We start from the raw sequence: 15,577 nt of genomic DNA on the forward strand, positions 1-15,577 counted from the left end.
ATGCAGGCAGCGTGGTAGACTCTTGACGGGACAAGGCGTCAGCTATGTGATTATCTTTACCAGGCTGGAAGGTTACTACAAAATTAAATTTGGCAAAAAACTGAATCCAGCGTAATTGCCGAGGGGTAAAAAGTCTGGCAGAACTCATGAATTGAATATTACGATGATCAGTATATACTGTGACAGTGTATTTGGCACCCAACAAATGATGTCTCCATTCTTTAAAGGCGTCACGAATCGCCAGAAGCTCTTTTTCAGCAATGACAGTTCTGTTCGGCTTCGTTCAACCTCCGAGAGATATAAGCTATAGGATGAAGTTGACCAGTGTCTTTATTTCGTTGTTATAAGACGGCTCCTATTGCTACATCTGAAGCATCAGCTTCCACTATGAAAGGTCGATTCGCATCCGGATGAGTCAAGACTGGGGCAGTGGAGAAAGCTTTCTTCAAAGTCGAGAAGGCTTGATAAGCTTCTGGGGACCATACAAACTTTTCGTTCTTTCTTAGTAGCTTAGTGATTGGAGCCACTGTCTGGGAGAAATGATTTATGAATCTATGGTAAAAATTTGCAAACCCCAGGAAACATTGTACATCACGAACAGTCTTTGGGATGGGCCAATCAAATACGGCTTTTACTTTCTTTTCTGCCATCACCATACCTTGAGGGGTAAGAATAACCCCTAAAAACTCAACTGTGGTAACATGAAACTCACACTTGGTTAGTTTGCAATATAAATGGTGCTTTCGAAGGGCTGCAAGAATTTTCTGGACATGTTGGACATGTTCGTTTTCATTGTCAGAGTAGATCAAAATGTCATTGATGTAGACTATGGCAAATATGTTGAGGTACTCTCTAAGAACGTCATTCAAGAAAAATTGAAATGCTGCTGGAGCATTACACAGACCAAAAGGCATGACGGTGTATTCAAAAAGGCCATATCTTGTCTTGAAGGCTGTTTTCCATTCGTCACCCTCTCTCATTCTGACCAAATGATAAGCACCTCGAAGGTCAAGCTTCGTGTAGATTTTTGCTCTCTTTACTTGTCCAATAATACCGAAATTAGGGGTAAAGGATATTTATTCTTGATGGTGACTTTGTTCAAACCCCTATAGTCGATGAAAGTTTGAAGTTCTCCATTAGCTTTTGGAACAAAAAACAAAGGCGAAGCTGCAGGAGACTGAGGGGCGAATGAAGCCATTCTCCAAAAATTGATCTAGGTATTTTCGTAAATGTTGATTTTCATGTTCTGACAGGGCAGATACACGACAGTTGGGAAGTATCGCACCTGGGGCTAGATCAATTTGACAGTCCTAAGATCTATGAGGAGGTAGAGTCTCTGCTCCTTTCTCATCAAATACATCTTTGTAAGATGAATATTGTTTGGGCAGCTGAATTTCTTTCTCTGCGGCAGTAGCTATGTAAGAGTTACAAACTTTTGGTACTTGAATCTTTTGGAGACATTGTTCGTTACATAGCGCAGATGAGAATACAATTTTTCGTTCTGCCCAATTGATCTCTGGATTGTGATGAGTTAACCATGGCAAGCCGAGGATAATCCCATATTGCGGAGCGTGGATCATGTCAAGAATGATTTTCTCTTTGTTTCTTTCTTTGATTCTTATCTTCACAAATCATCGACAAGGGGATAGTCTGAAGAGTTACTGGACCTCCAGTCAAGAGTTACCATCGACTGCCTGGATGATTTCTGGGGTCTCCTTTTCAATACACGGGATCCCCCATGCACGAACCAATTGGACATCAACAAAGTTCCCAGTAGCCCCAGAATCGACTAGAGCCTTTTTGAAATAGATCTTTTTCTTGACCTGAACTTATTTCCAGTTTAAGATGTCTAGATTGTGAAGGGTCCACTGTGACACCCAAGAGCAACCCTTCTCTGCATCTTGGGTGTTTTAGTTTTCCAACGTGACTGGTGCATTGGCTGCTACCTTCTGAACTGGACCTTGCTTGTTCTTTGGTTTGATTGGACAATCTTTGGCAAAATGACCCTTCCGCCCACAATAAAGACATTGTCCATTTTTTCTGCGTAGGTCCTTTTCATCTTTGGTCAAAGGTCTTCTGATGGTTCCAATTTCCATTGGTTCCGGCGTTCTCTCTTTCGGAGTTCTTTAGTCTCTGTTATCATGAACACGCCATGAATATTTTTCAATCTTATTGCGCGTTCCTTTACGTTCTGCTAAACGATGATCAAGCCTCAAGACCAGGTTTATTAATTCTTGACAGTCGGTAGGTTGTGGGTCGATTTGCGCTAAGATATCTTTAGTTCCTCTGAGTCCTCTGTAAAACAAGACCGCTTGTTTTTCTTCAGGCCAGGATGTCTCGGCAACCAGACGGTTAAAGTTGGCTAAATACGACACTAGGTCTTGATCCCCTTGGCGTAAATCTGATAATTCACGATCTGCTGACTGTGTTACAGTTCTACGATCAAAAACTCTCTCAAAATTACGAACAAAATTTCTCCAGTTGTACAACAAGGGACTATTTTTACGCACAAGAGGAATTGCCCAAGTAGCTGCATCCCCAGCCAAATATGAAAATAAGAAAGCTACTTTGGACTGGGCAACGGGGAAAGTATGTGGTCTGCAGGTGAAGTGTAGTCCCACTTGAACCAGGAAAGATTGCGCTTTCAAAGGGTCACCTGAGAAACGTTCTGGGAGAGCTAAAGGAATTGCAGAAGGAACATTTAGGGAAATGTTTGTCGGATTACTTCCAGAAGCCTGAGAAGAAGTACCTGGCCAGGGGACACCTGTGGGACTTTGTTCCTTCTTCTCTACCTTATCTTGCAACTGACTCACTCTCTCAGCTAAGCTAGTTGTCAATTCTTTGGATGATACCACCTCTGCCTGGAGCTGGGTGATAGCCTTGACTAACTCGTCCAGCGTGGCCATGCTGAGAACATACACAAACCAGGAGGATAATAATTTGAGGGCTTACTATTCTGTCAGAGTCACCAGATCCTCGGGGTCTGCGCACGTTCCCAACACGTCCACCACTGAACAGCTCCAAGACTCTGATAGATAAATCACAGAGGCTAAGAGAGTTCAAGAGGGGAAGAGGGGATTAGGAAGGGAAACAGCTGGGAAGGAGACCTGTAGTAAGAAAAAGGTTAGAACACACAATATGAAAGTTATATCTCCTGAAATCAATACTAGACTATGATTCTAAGCATAGTCATTCTGAAAACATGAACAATCTAAGAATTAATTTTAAAATGACTAAGTTTCAAGATGGCCGGATACCTGTAAGGGAATCAAGATGGATTAAATGAAAACTTTCTTATTCAAGTACTTTCCTTTACATGAGAATCAGAAAAACGTTCTGACCAAATTTTAAACCAGTCATATAAATTCTTTTTTGAGAATGCATACTAGGACCATACAATATTACATCTAGACACTCTGATATTCTGTGTACTCTTAAAATGTTTCAACACAAATTGCGCATATTGTAGATTTATATATATATATATATATATATATATATATATATATATATAGTAAACACCATAAAAGGATTGTGCACCATGAATAACACAATATGGATTCAGGAAAAACAAATCACATAACTTGTCAACTCGAATATTACATGATAAATATCTTAGAATAGTGGCATACAATAAACAACATGAATGAAACTCGAGGAGAGAATCGTGCGTCTTGCCGATTCGTAAACCACGATGTAAATGCCAAGAAATAACAGCTCACAATGTATAACAAGATCACAGTACAATGAAACGAATCGCGCGTCTTTTGCCGATTCTTAAGCAACCATGTATATGTCAAGAAATGGTCGCGCGCAATAATTAACAAGATTAAAATATCATGAAACGAATCGCGCGTCTTGCCGATTCGCAAGTCACCCTGCAAATGTCACAAACACTCACGCGCATATTTCACACGCGCAAAGTACTCTGTCAAATCATAAAAGAATTAGGCCCAATAACTTGAGAGTTCTCGATAACGGCGTCGGGAGTCCAGCCCAACCACCGCCTTACCGCCCAGAACAAGGATCTCCAAATGAAGAATGAAAGTCAGATGTCTTGGAAGATCAAATAGGCCACCGGAACAGGAGCTCAGGAAGTAGCTGCTGCTCTGCAACGGGACCTCTGAATAGTGAGCACCTGGAGCTGGGCCGGCTCCTTTTTATAGAGTCTTGGCCCAGCCCACAACCACACCCAGGCATGTTGCAGGGAAAGTCTCTAGAAGGCCCTGGAAAGGGACCACACCCTAACACACTCTGAAAGCCTGCAGCAATACATTGCAAATGAACAGCATTTGTAAGCATATTAAAAATAAGTCTTCAGGATTGAACTCTGCAATGTAAAAGGTTAAATAACATATCAGCACAATGCATAAATTACGTTGTTTTGAGAGTGTTGGGTTTTTGCATTCTAGTCGCCAATAGAGCGCGCACTGCCCTGGTGTTGACACGTTGGGTGGTAGGAAATTTGTGCTGGTGAGGTGATCCCACACAGAAATGTAGGGAAAATGTGATTTATTTCTTTTTAGCTAAATTTGACATTTGCAGAGGATTCTTGGTAAGAAAACACTGGGGTATCCAGGCAAGTCACACCTTCTTGGACTCCCTCGGGTGGCTACTTTTCAGAAATGTCTGTGTTTGGTAGGTTTCCCTAGATGGCTGCTGAGCCCAGGATGAAAAACGCAAGTGCCCCCACCTCCTCCGCCCCCAGCAAAATCAGGTAGTTCTGTAATTAATAATTTTGATGTGTCTATGTAGTGATTTGGGGGCATTTCCTGTTGCGAACACTAGGCCTACCAACCCAGGTGAGGTACCATTTTGTTTGGGAGACTTTGGGGAATGCTGGGTGAAAAGAAATTTGTGGCACCTCTCAGATTCCAGAACATTCTACCACCGAAATGTGAGGACACATTTTTTTTGCCAAATTTTAAAGTTTGCAAAGGATTCTGGATAACAGAACGCTTGGCGAGCCCCACAAGTCACCCCAGTCTGAATGCCCCTAGGTGTGTAGTTTAAAAAAAAAAAAAGGTATAGGTTTGCTGAGTTTCCCTAGGTGCCGGCTGAGCTAGAGCCCAAAATCCACAGCTAGGCACTTTCCAAAAAACATGTCAGATTTCAATATAAAAATGTGATGTGTCCATGTTGTGTTTTGGGGCAATTCCTGTTGCGTGCACTAGGCCTACCCACACAAGTGAGGTACCATTTTTATCAGGAGACTTGAGGAAATTCTGGGTGGAAGGACATTTTTGGCTCCTCTCAGATTTCAGAACTTCCTGTCACCGAAATGTGAGGGAAAAGTGTTGTTTTTTGCCACATTTTGAGGTTTGCAAAGTATTCTGGGTACCAGAATCTGGTGAGAGCCCCAAAAGACACCCCATTCTGAATCCCCCTAGGTGTCTAGTTATCAAAAATGCACAGGTTTGATAGGTTTCCCTAGGTGACGGCTGAGCTAGAGCCAGAATCCACAGCTAGACACTTTCCAAAAAACATGTCTGATTTCAATGTAAAAATGTGAGGTGTCCATGTTGCGTTTCCTGTTGTGGCTACTAGGCCTACCCACGCAAGTGAGGTACCTTTTTTATCGGAAGACTTGGGGGAGCACAGAATAGAAGAACAAGTGTTTTTGCCCCTTGTCTTCCTCAACATTTATTCCTGCCAAATGTAAGACAGTGTGTAAAAAAGAAGTCTATTTGAGAAATGCCCTGTAATTCACATGCTAGTGTGGGGACCCCGGAATTCAGAGATGTGCAGATAACTACTGCTGCTCAACACCTTATCTTGTGCCAATTTTGAAAATACAAAGGTTTCCTTGATACCTATTTTTCACTCTTTATATTTCACCAAATGTATACCCTGTTTACAATGAAACCTCTTTGCAAGGTGCAGCTCATTTATTGGCTCTGGGTACCTAGGGTTCTTGGAGATCCTACAAGTCCTATATATATCTATATATTGCTTTTAAAAGTATGTCATATCTGGAAAAAGTTAAAGAACAAATGTGGACAGAAATGGCTCTTTTTTCACCTCAATTTTTATTTTAGCTGTTACTTTCTGTAGGAGAATCTTGAAGGATCTACACAAATGACCCCTTGTTGAATTCAGATTTTTGTCAACTTGTCAGATATTTAGCTGTCTGGGATCCAGCATTTGTTTCACACCAATTTCTGTCACTAACTGAAAGGAGGCTGAAAGCACGAAAAATAGTAAAAATGGGGTATGTCCCAGTAAAATGCCAAAATTATGTTGAAAAATTAGGTTTTCTGATTCAAGTCTGCCTGTTCCTGAAAGATGGGAAGATATTGATTTTAGCACCACAAGCCTTTTGTTGATGCCATTTTCAGGGAAAAAATCACCTTTCCTTTGCATCCATTTTTTCTAATTTAGTTTTTTTTTAAACAAACTTTTAGCTGTATTTGGCTATTTTCTTGGTCTCCCCCAAGGGAACCTGGAAACTCATGATACCTTTAGAATTCCTAGGATGTTGGGGCAAGAAATGACCCAAATTTGGCATGGATAGCTTATGTGGACAAAAAGTTATGAGGGCCTAAGGGCAAACTGCCCCAAATAGCCAAAAAGAAAGGCTCGGCACAGGAGGGGAAAAGGCCTTGGAAGTAAAGGAGTTATTAGAAATTGCAATAAGATAAGAGTCCAGTTGACATAACAGGGGTGGGGTTGCCGAGCTCCAGGGGGTTTCCTCAGCAGAGCACCTGGCCTGAGTCCGCAAACTACATGGAGGGACCCCCTCCATTTAATTTGAAGGCGGGTCCCCTCCAATTTCATTACACCACTGACATTGGGTAATTTGGTGTCAGAGAACCCATCCCGGCGGTGTCAACAGCTGGTTGGAAGCTTAAACCTTTTAAGGAAAGAGTGACCTGGCTAAAAATCGACAGCAAAAGGAGAGGACATGTCGGAGAGCTCCCCACTGCCTCCTTGACCAAATCAAGGTGTATGACCTTGTCCCGAAGACCTGCTCTAACCCTGGAATGTGCCTTTTACAGACAGCTGACTACTGCTCACTGTAGGAAAGTAGCATCTTTCTAGCTTGGTTGCCCCCACTTTTGGCCTGTTTGTCAGTGTGTTTGACTGTGTCTACTGGGATCCTGCTAATCAGGACCCCAGTAGTTATGCGCTGTCCCTTAAATTGTTTGTTGCATACTGGTAACCCAGTATTTCACCCACAATTGGCATACTGGTGCCCCTTTGAGTCCCTTGTATATGGTACTTAGGTACCCAGGGCATTAGGGTTTCAGGGAACCCCTATGGGCTGCACCATATCTTTTGCCACCCATAGGAAGCCCATGCAAAGGCTTCTGCAGTGCTGCCATTGCAGCCTGCATGAAAAGGTGCATGCACTCTTTCTCTGCCTTTTACACTGCACCAGGTCACTTATAAGTCACCCCTATAGCAGGCCATCCAGCCCTGAGGGCAGGGTCCAGAGTACCTGTGTGTGTGAGGGCACCCCTGCACTAGCAGAGGTGCCCCCGACCTCCAGGGCCATTTTCCTGGACTTTGTGAGTGCAGTGATGCCATTTTACGCGTGTACTGGACATAGGTCACTACCTATGTCCAGCTACATAATGGTAACTCTGAACATAAGCATGTCTGGTATCAAACATGTTAGAATCATACCCCAAAGCTTTTGCAAGCATTGGGTTCATGATTCCAAGCACTCTGGGGGCTCTTTAGAGGACCCCCATTATTGCCATTCCAGCCTTCTGAGGATTTCCAGGCAGCCCCTGCTGTTGCCACCTCTCAGACAGGTTTCTGCCCTCCAGTTGCTTGAGAAGCTCAAGCCCAGGAAGGCAAAACAAAGGATTTCCTTTGGGAGAGGGGTGTTACACCCTCTCTCTTTGGCAATAGGTGTTACGGGCCTAGGAGGGGTAGCCTCCCCAAGCCATTGGAAAAGCTTTGAAGGGCACATTTGGTGCCCTCCTTGCATAATCCAGTCTATACCAGTTCTGGGACCCCCAGTGCAAAACTGGAAAAAGAAAAGGGGAGTGGCCACTTCCTTGTCCATCACCACCTCAGGGTTGGTACGCAGAGCTCCTCCAGAGGGTCCCTGGGTTTTGCCATCTTGGATTCCAAGTTGGCAGGAAACTCTGTGAGCATGTGAGTGGCCAGTGCCAGCAGGTGACATCAGGGCCTTCCCCTGATAGGTGCTGTCCTCTGAGGATGCACACATGAGAAACAGTTTCAGGCAGGAACTGAAGATACAATGTTGCAGAAGTCATCTTTGTTTCTTTGTTGCAGTTTGTAGAGTTCCTGGAGGGTCAAGATGCAGTTTCTTCGGTGAGAAGGTGAAGTACCCTTGGCTCATATAAATTGAATCAGTTGAACTGTCTCACAGGAAAACAATGATTTGTAAAGGAAAGCACACAACTGGACAGGTTATCTGATCACGCTATTCTTATCATCCTTAAAAAAAATCTTTAAAAAATAGTTTTGCATGTTTAAAAAAAAATGCCTGTAATATTAGCTATCTCTTAACGTAACCTCAGTGATCCGTATGGGACTTGAAAGTCAACGGCTGGGAGTCAGCAAGAGTTACCTACTCCACTTTTGAAGCAGCAATGAAACCACCAAGAACACATTTTTCACCTTTTGTATTCTAGGGCTACTAACTGGGCAGTCCCACAATAGCATGAATACTGAAATATGTGAAATGTCAAAGTTGAGTTGCCTGTTTTTTGGTCTTCAACCTGTAGACTGTGATTTTATTTCAAAACAGCAGTAAAAAAATATATATGGTATTTATTTTCTATTTTGTACAGTTTTGTGGAAACAACAACGTATTATTGCATGAAGCCAAAACCAGGAGAGAAGGAAGTTTTAACATACGATTTCTTTAGCCTCTGGCATGAATTCAGCAAAGTCTTTCAGGAAGTCTGGATGAGAGAGTACAAAATAATTATGCAAAAAAGGTAGGCATGCTGTGAAACTACGAGCATATTATTGAAATACTCTGTCTTTCACCAAGCTGTTTTAAAAAAATTATTTTATTGTTTTTTGTTAATTTAAAGAGATTAACATAATGTCACAAATATCTCATTACTTGTCATATGTTAATATGTTAATATTCATTACAACATTCCAGTTTATCTAAATAGGAAAGAAAAGGCGTAAATAGAACACTCACACCCAACCCCCCCTGCCCCCCCCCCTTCCAGCTGCTCGTTATAATGCAAATATCATCCCAGTACAACCTCCCGTTCCTTCGCCCAGGTTGTCTGCTTTATCTTCAGGTACTCCTGTTTGCGGGGGTACGTCCACGCCCATGCAACCAAGGTCCAATTTTTCTGACTTTTGAACTGACATCGTTTCATATTGTTTAAGGAGCCAGAGGGGTAGCTCCTACACTCTCACTCTCTGCTTGTAATTTACTCCCTGTCCCCGCCTTTCATTGTCTTCGCAGTGCAATTCAGTAATCATCATTGCCCACGCCATTATCTCATCAGCCATGCGATTATCCCATTGTACATGTTTTATTCTGACTTCCTCTGCAACTGCCCATTCATTCTTATCCCGGAGCCACGCAGTGTAATGGGAAAATTTCTCATTCATCATCTAATAGCAATGAGTTGCTTTGTCGCTAGCATACCTAGTAGCAAAAACCTACAACTAAGTTTCTTGTTAGCAGGAGCCAGAATCAACCCCAGAAACACCACTTGTGGGATGTGCGGTATTTCCCAACCCATCGCCCTACTCTAGTTGACCAGTACTGCTTTCCAGAAAGGCAATATCTTGGGACACCCCCATAACACATGTATAAGATCTGCAACTGGGGCACTACAAGGGGTACACCGAGGTGACCGGTCAACTTATATATCATGTAAAATTTTAAGTGTAAGGCAATTATATTGTAATAACTGAAAGCACAAATTTGAGCTCACTGTTAGCGTGCCGTCATGGATTTTTTTCCCAATCTTGATTAGAGAGTTCTTCTCCCAGGACATTTTCCCATTTCTCCTATGCCTTAGGTGTGAATCTTGGTAGGTCTTCTTTTATCCAATGATAAAGGTGGGAGATTTGTTAGAAGCCCCTGAAAATGTGAGCATCGAACCAGTTTATATGAGGCTGTAGACTCGTCAGAGAAACACGGCCATATCTCTCGCACCGTTGCTGAGATCGTTGTATGTTGAAGATATTGCCCAGTGCCCATTATGAACGTCTTCAATTCCTCTTCCCATAAAAGGCCTGCTTAGATATAAATCACTGAGGTGTTCACAGTCCCCCCCCCCCTTCATTTCTGTATGTACATGACCTCAGTTATCTTAGCAAAGGGTTTCAAGGCCCACATCAGCATCTCGCTCGCATATGATGCACAACAGATTACTTTTGTGATCACTCTCTCCCGCACCATACACACGTCGTACCAGGTGTGTACCCTTCAAAAGATCATTTTCCCAGTTTGCTCCCTCACTCAACCAGTGAACCGCATGTTGCAATTGCACATCCATATAATGGAGTTCCATGTTAGGGACTTCTATTCCTCCGCTTTCACACATTTGTTTAGGCATTGCTAACCCTATACCTTTTCTTCTATTGGCCCATAGCAGATCTACAACCAGGCAGTCAATCTCCGTAAACTATATCTGAGGTATTTTTCATACAATGTACCCTGCAAAATGTATAGACATCTAGGGAGCATTACCATTAACAATCGCCACTTTGCCTCTTAATGGCAAAGGGAGTTCTTTCAGAAACGAATGGATGATCTTAATCCCTTCAGCATTCTACCAATGTTGAGATCTAGAAACCATTGCTTTGAGTGGGCTAACCTGATTCTCAGAAAACAAATTCCCTCAGTTCCCCACGAGAGCCACACTTCCGGAAGCAGACACAGTTGTACTTCTACCAGGCCCCCAATCAAGAGCACCTGGGATTTATCTACATTAATAAAGAGTCCCAATACTTTTTTGAAGGTACGTAATATACGCAGAAAAACAAACTGCATCCACCTGGTCACGCATGTATATAAGGGCATTATTAGCGTAGAAGGACACCACGTGTAGCCTCCCCAATTTTGATACCCATGGTCACATTTCACACTGCAGAAGTTCTGCAAGAGGCTCCATGACAAGGGCAAACAGCAGAGGCGAGAGGGGTCAACTCTGTTGGGTGCCCCAATGCAATTGAAAGCATTTTGACACTATGCCACTCGTCCGCACCTTTGCCGCCGGGTCTGTGTATAGCAATTTGTCCCATGCTATATATTGGGGTCTATGTCCTGCCTATTCCAGGACTTTCTAGAGGTGTTCTCAGTTAAGTGAATCAAATGCTTGTTTGCTATCAAGGCAGCCTAGTGCATAGGACCCCTCCCTCAAGTGTACTGCATGAATGATATGGGTCAACCTATGAATATTGTACATGGTGCTCCTCTGCGGTATAAAGCCACACTGGTCTGTGTGTATCGTTGAAGGTAAGTGTGGGAGCAACCTCACAGCCAGAGCCAGTACGCCACTTAATATTTAATATTTTAACATCCATGTTTAGGAGCGAGAGCGGGCCATAAGAGGATGCTTCTTCGGGGATTCAGTATTAAAACCATTAGTGCCTCTCTTAGTGTCAGGCAATCGTCCTAGTGTAAATGCCTCTTGATAGACTTCTAACAATTTCTCAACCATCACATCGGCATATTTATGATAAAACTCTTCCAGGTGTCGATCACTTCCCGGCGTCTTAGTGTTTTTTAACCATTTTAACACTATCAGGAGTTCCTGCTTCATGAGTGGATTTTACAGTGCTGTCCTATCTTCTGCCATTAGTCTAGGGAGTTTTATCCTGGCAAGTAGTGCCTCCCCATCATCATCTGATCCCCTCTTTACGTTTGGCATAGGTCTTGCAGAGGTGGGCCCAAAAAACCTAATTTATTGCTGTTTGAGTTTTCACTAGTGTTCCCATCTGATCCCGCATGGTCAGAACGGGAGCACCATGATTCTTGTTGCATTAGTAGGTGCACCAGCATTGCTCTGGGTATATCTCCCTCTGCATGTTTTCTTTGACAACCTGCAGTGTAAGTGTGTTCTCTAATCTGCTCCAATCATCTAATAGGTTTCCGATCACCTGCCTCCATTTGTCCAGTCTCTACAGCTGTGATGGTAGCATCCCCTATATATCATGTAGTTGGGATTCACCCTCAGTCAAGCCTAGGCGAAGATCTGCATGTGGCAGAGTGTGTTAGTTCGTGCCGATTTTTAGTGCTGGGTGATTGTCCCACGCTGCAAAATCTGCGTGAACTGCACCCAGTGCAGAGCAAAAGGGCACTTCTTCTTTTTTGCCACTCAAGTAGATTTTCTACTCGAGCAGCAGCTTCCTCATTGTGAACAGGTTTCTCAGTGTGATGGGTAGCAACCATCCGCAACTGCCTGTGTTTAGAAATCTCTCCAGGAGGTGGTCTGGAGTAAGATTTTCCTCGCTTGCGGTCGCCAACTTAATGTTGGCAAGCACAAACAAGGAAAAAAACCTCTGCTCTGCACAGTCTTTCGCAACTCTGCGCTGTAAGCGGAGCACGGAGTGGGGGAAAAACTTCACGAGCGGAGTTCACCGCTCACCCCAGTCAAATATTGCTCCAGTTGTCACCATACGTGGTCTTAATACAACCCCCTATGAGCACTGTCTAAATGGCATCCCAGACAATGTCCCTAGTGCTGAAGCTCTCCCAGGTTATGTAAAAATAGTGAGCAAGCTGTTCCTAAACTGCAGTTGCAAACGGAGGATCTGACAATTCCTCCGTATGCAGGCACCACAAGGGGATCGAAGGGCATGTGCGCCCCTTCTTTAAACTCATCAACAATGAGGAGTGATAGGATAGATAATGTGTCTGATAGGTAATGTCCTTTACCCTCCGTGCCAGGTCAGCTAACACAAACCAGTTATCAATTCATCTGTGTGTCACTGCAGCAGGTATATACCAGGAGAACTCTCTAGTGTCAGGGTGTCTTTTTTCAAATATCCAACAGATGTAAGCCCCACAGTGAATCCCCCAATTGCCTTTTCATGTGTGACTTTGTGTTCCTATACGGCGGTTCTCTAGCAAGAATCCCATCTATGACCCAATTGCAGTCACCTGCCAACACTACTTCCACAGATAAGTACTTTGCAGCGGCAGTCACCACTTCACCATAAAAGATCTCAGTGTCATTATTAGGGGCATATTTCATGACCATCTGTTACCATACACGATCACGTACTGCCCTTCCGGATAGAAGACACATTCCCTGTGATGAAAGGGTATCCCAGAAGCCACTCAAATCATAGAACCTCGGGCATATCCGGGAAATGAGGTTGCATACAATTGACCCATCTGTCTCTCACAGGGACTAGCAAAACAATCTCCCCACCCATGGGGGAGGAATGCCACAGAGACTAAATACATCTTTAGTTAGGCAAATACTCCCTGCCTCTTATCCAACTGCGCCAGATCCCTAACATTCCAAGTCGCAAAATTTATTGTTTCGTCCATAATCATATTCAGCAATGGAATCGGAACCATTTCAGCGGCAGGGCATCCAGGTATTCTATCTACAAACATACCCAAGGGGACCAACAGCACCCTGTACCAGCCTCTCCATACGCAGAAGCAGCTTACATCCCCATACACCAGTAAAACAGGTAGTGTAACTCTCGTCCCAACTCCCGGCCCCTCCACCCCCCAAACCCATGGGCAGTAAGGCAAACCAGCCCTGCCTAAAACATAGCAGTGCTAGAACTAACCTTTTCTGCCCCATTCCCTTTCATAACTTAGAAACACAAAATGTCTATAAAACAACTCTATGCTATGCTAGGGGTCAGTACACTCTCGAGACTGCGGGGTGGTAATCCTCAAGCTGCCCCATCGGGCCTGTGCCCCTTGCCCTTATAGCTTCCGACCAGCCAGTATGTGCCATTGTGAATAAGAATCAAATATCCTCTATATTGCTCTCGTATTCACCACTAATCCTGGGCTCATTTAATTAACAGTACATAGCGCCCATGGGACCCCTCAGGGACACCACAGTCTATCCCATCAGTCATAAGTTCCATGAGCTTTCAGCGCTGTGACACTGTTTTTAACCATTTTAAATTCTACAGTTCGTGGCATGGCATACCACAGGGCCTATCACCCTCAATCTACGTTGGCTGTACTCACTGTGCACAGGGTTGTGGATCAAGCCAAGCCACTGTCCATTCTCTCTATACCAGAGTCTACACATCCCTAGTGGGTCCTAAATGTCTCCCGCAAGTCCTCTCCAGCCCCGGTGTTCCTCAGTGTGCCATCCGAGCAGATCACTATGTGGCTGGACCACAGAAGGATCAGCTTGTCTTTTTTCCCTTCTTCTGCTTCTGTAGTTGGGCAGATAGTGTTTGCACAGTCGATATAGGGGTCCTCACTGTCTATGATCCCAGGGGGAACGACCCACAACCACATTCAGCCATTCACTGGCCTCGTCAGCTGAAGAAAAAGAAATGCACATTTCCTTTGTGCGGCACTCGGAGCTTCCCTGGGAACATGAGACTGTATCTTAGATTAAGGATCCTCAGTCGTTTTATCACTTCTATATACACTTTGCATTGCTTTTGGACCTTTTGGGTATAGTACAGGAAAACAGATATCTGCTTTCCCTCAAACTCTGGCAGGCCCTTTAAGTGCACATGTTGGTGAATTGTATTGTGGTCTCTAAAGTTACAGACGGGCTATTAAGCCACGCTGAGGTGATCAAGATCTTGATGGAGGCACTATCGCCTTGTGCTCTCTCTTGGACATGAAGGACTAAAACAGTTTGAGGGGAGGCATGATCTTGAACATCCCGTATTCCAAAAATAGTTCTGCTGATTGCCCCTCCGCCCTCTCAGGAAATCCTACAAAACGCAGGTTATTCCTCCTGGATCGTCTCGGAGTCTTCAATATGTTCCAGTTGCACTGTTAATTGTTGCAGGGAAGACACTGTGTCTCGGAGAGTAGTTACATCTTTCTGTATTCCTCCCACAGTATCCTCTGCGGCTGTGACATGGTCAGCAGCGCCATGAAGATCTGCCATTACATTCATTTTTGTTGCTAACTCTGTCTCTGTGTTTTTGATGGCCTCCATCAAATCTGCAAGCGAGGGTCCCCTTCTCCATCTGAGCTCCCGGCACCTTCCCAGATCCATCACCAGGTCATTCCGGCTTGGAGACTGCCTGACTATGCTTCATTATCTTATTGGTCTGAGTTGGTTTTGGTGCCTTGTCCTTGCCCATTATGTCCATATCCTTAGTCGAACAAATATGGTACTCTTTTGGAGCACAATCACTCAGACAAGATCGTTGACAGGGGTTTGCTTATACGGGGCGCTAGGGGTGTGTAAATCATGACCCACTCACTATTTAAATCCAGTACTTTACACTGTTCTGAGTGCAGTTCCTTAGGGCGTCTCAGTTCTCTTTTGGTCCATAGTTGGTGGAGGGGGCCAGGGGGGGGGGGCATACTTGAAGCCCGGACCAAGCAAATCATCTGCTTTGATGCGGTCTGTTGGTGTTGGGAGGGGGGGGGGGGGGCTCCTATTCGGGCTGCAGTACTACAACATCTCCACTGACTCACTGTGTTTTTTGGGCACAGCTA

The 15,577-nt window shown here is 44.1% G+C and overlaps 1 protein-coding gene across 1 annotated transcript in view; it reads left to right on the top strand.

Moving 5' to 3' along the window:
• Nucleotides 1-15,577, top strand: part of LOC138295990 (formin-2-like) — a 686,093-nt gene that overhangs the window by 635,675 nt on the left and 34,841 nt on the right. The window contains exon 16 of the mRNA XM_069234685.1: nucleotides 8,772-8,921. Coding sequence (XP_069090786.1) covers nucleotides 8,772-8,921 — 150 coding nt within the window. The remainder of the gene's footprint in view (nucleotides 1-8,771; nucleotides 8,922-15,577) is intronic.

Source organism: Pleurodeles waltl, chromosome 5 (genome assembly GCF_031143425.1).
Source record: "Pleurodeles waltl isolate 20211129_DDA chromosome 5, aPleWal1.hap1.20221129, whole genome shotgun sequence".
NCBI lineage: Eukaryota > Metazoa > Chordata > Amphibia > Caudata > Salamandridae > Pleurodeles > Pleurodeles waltl.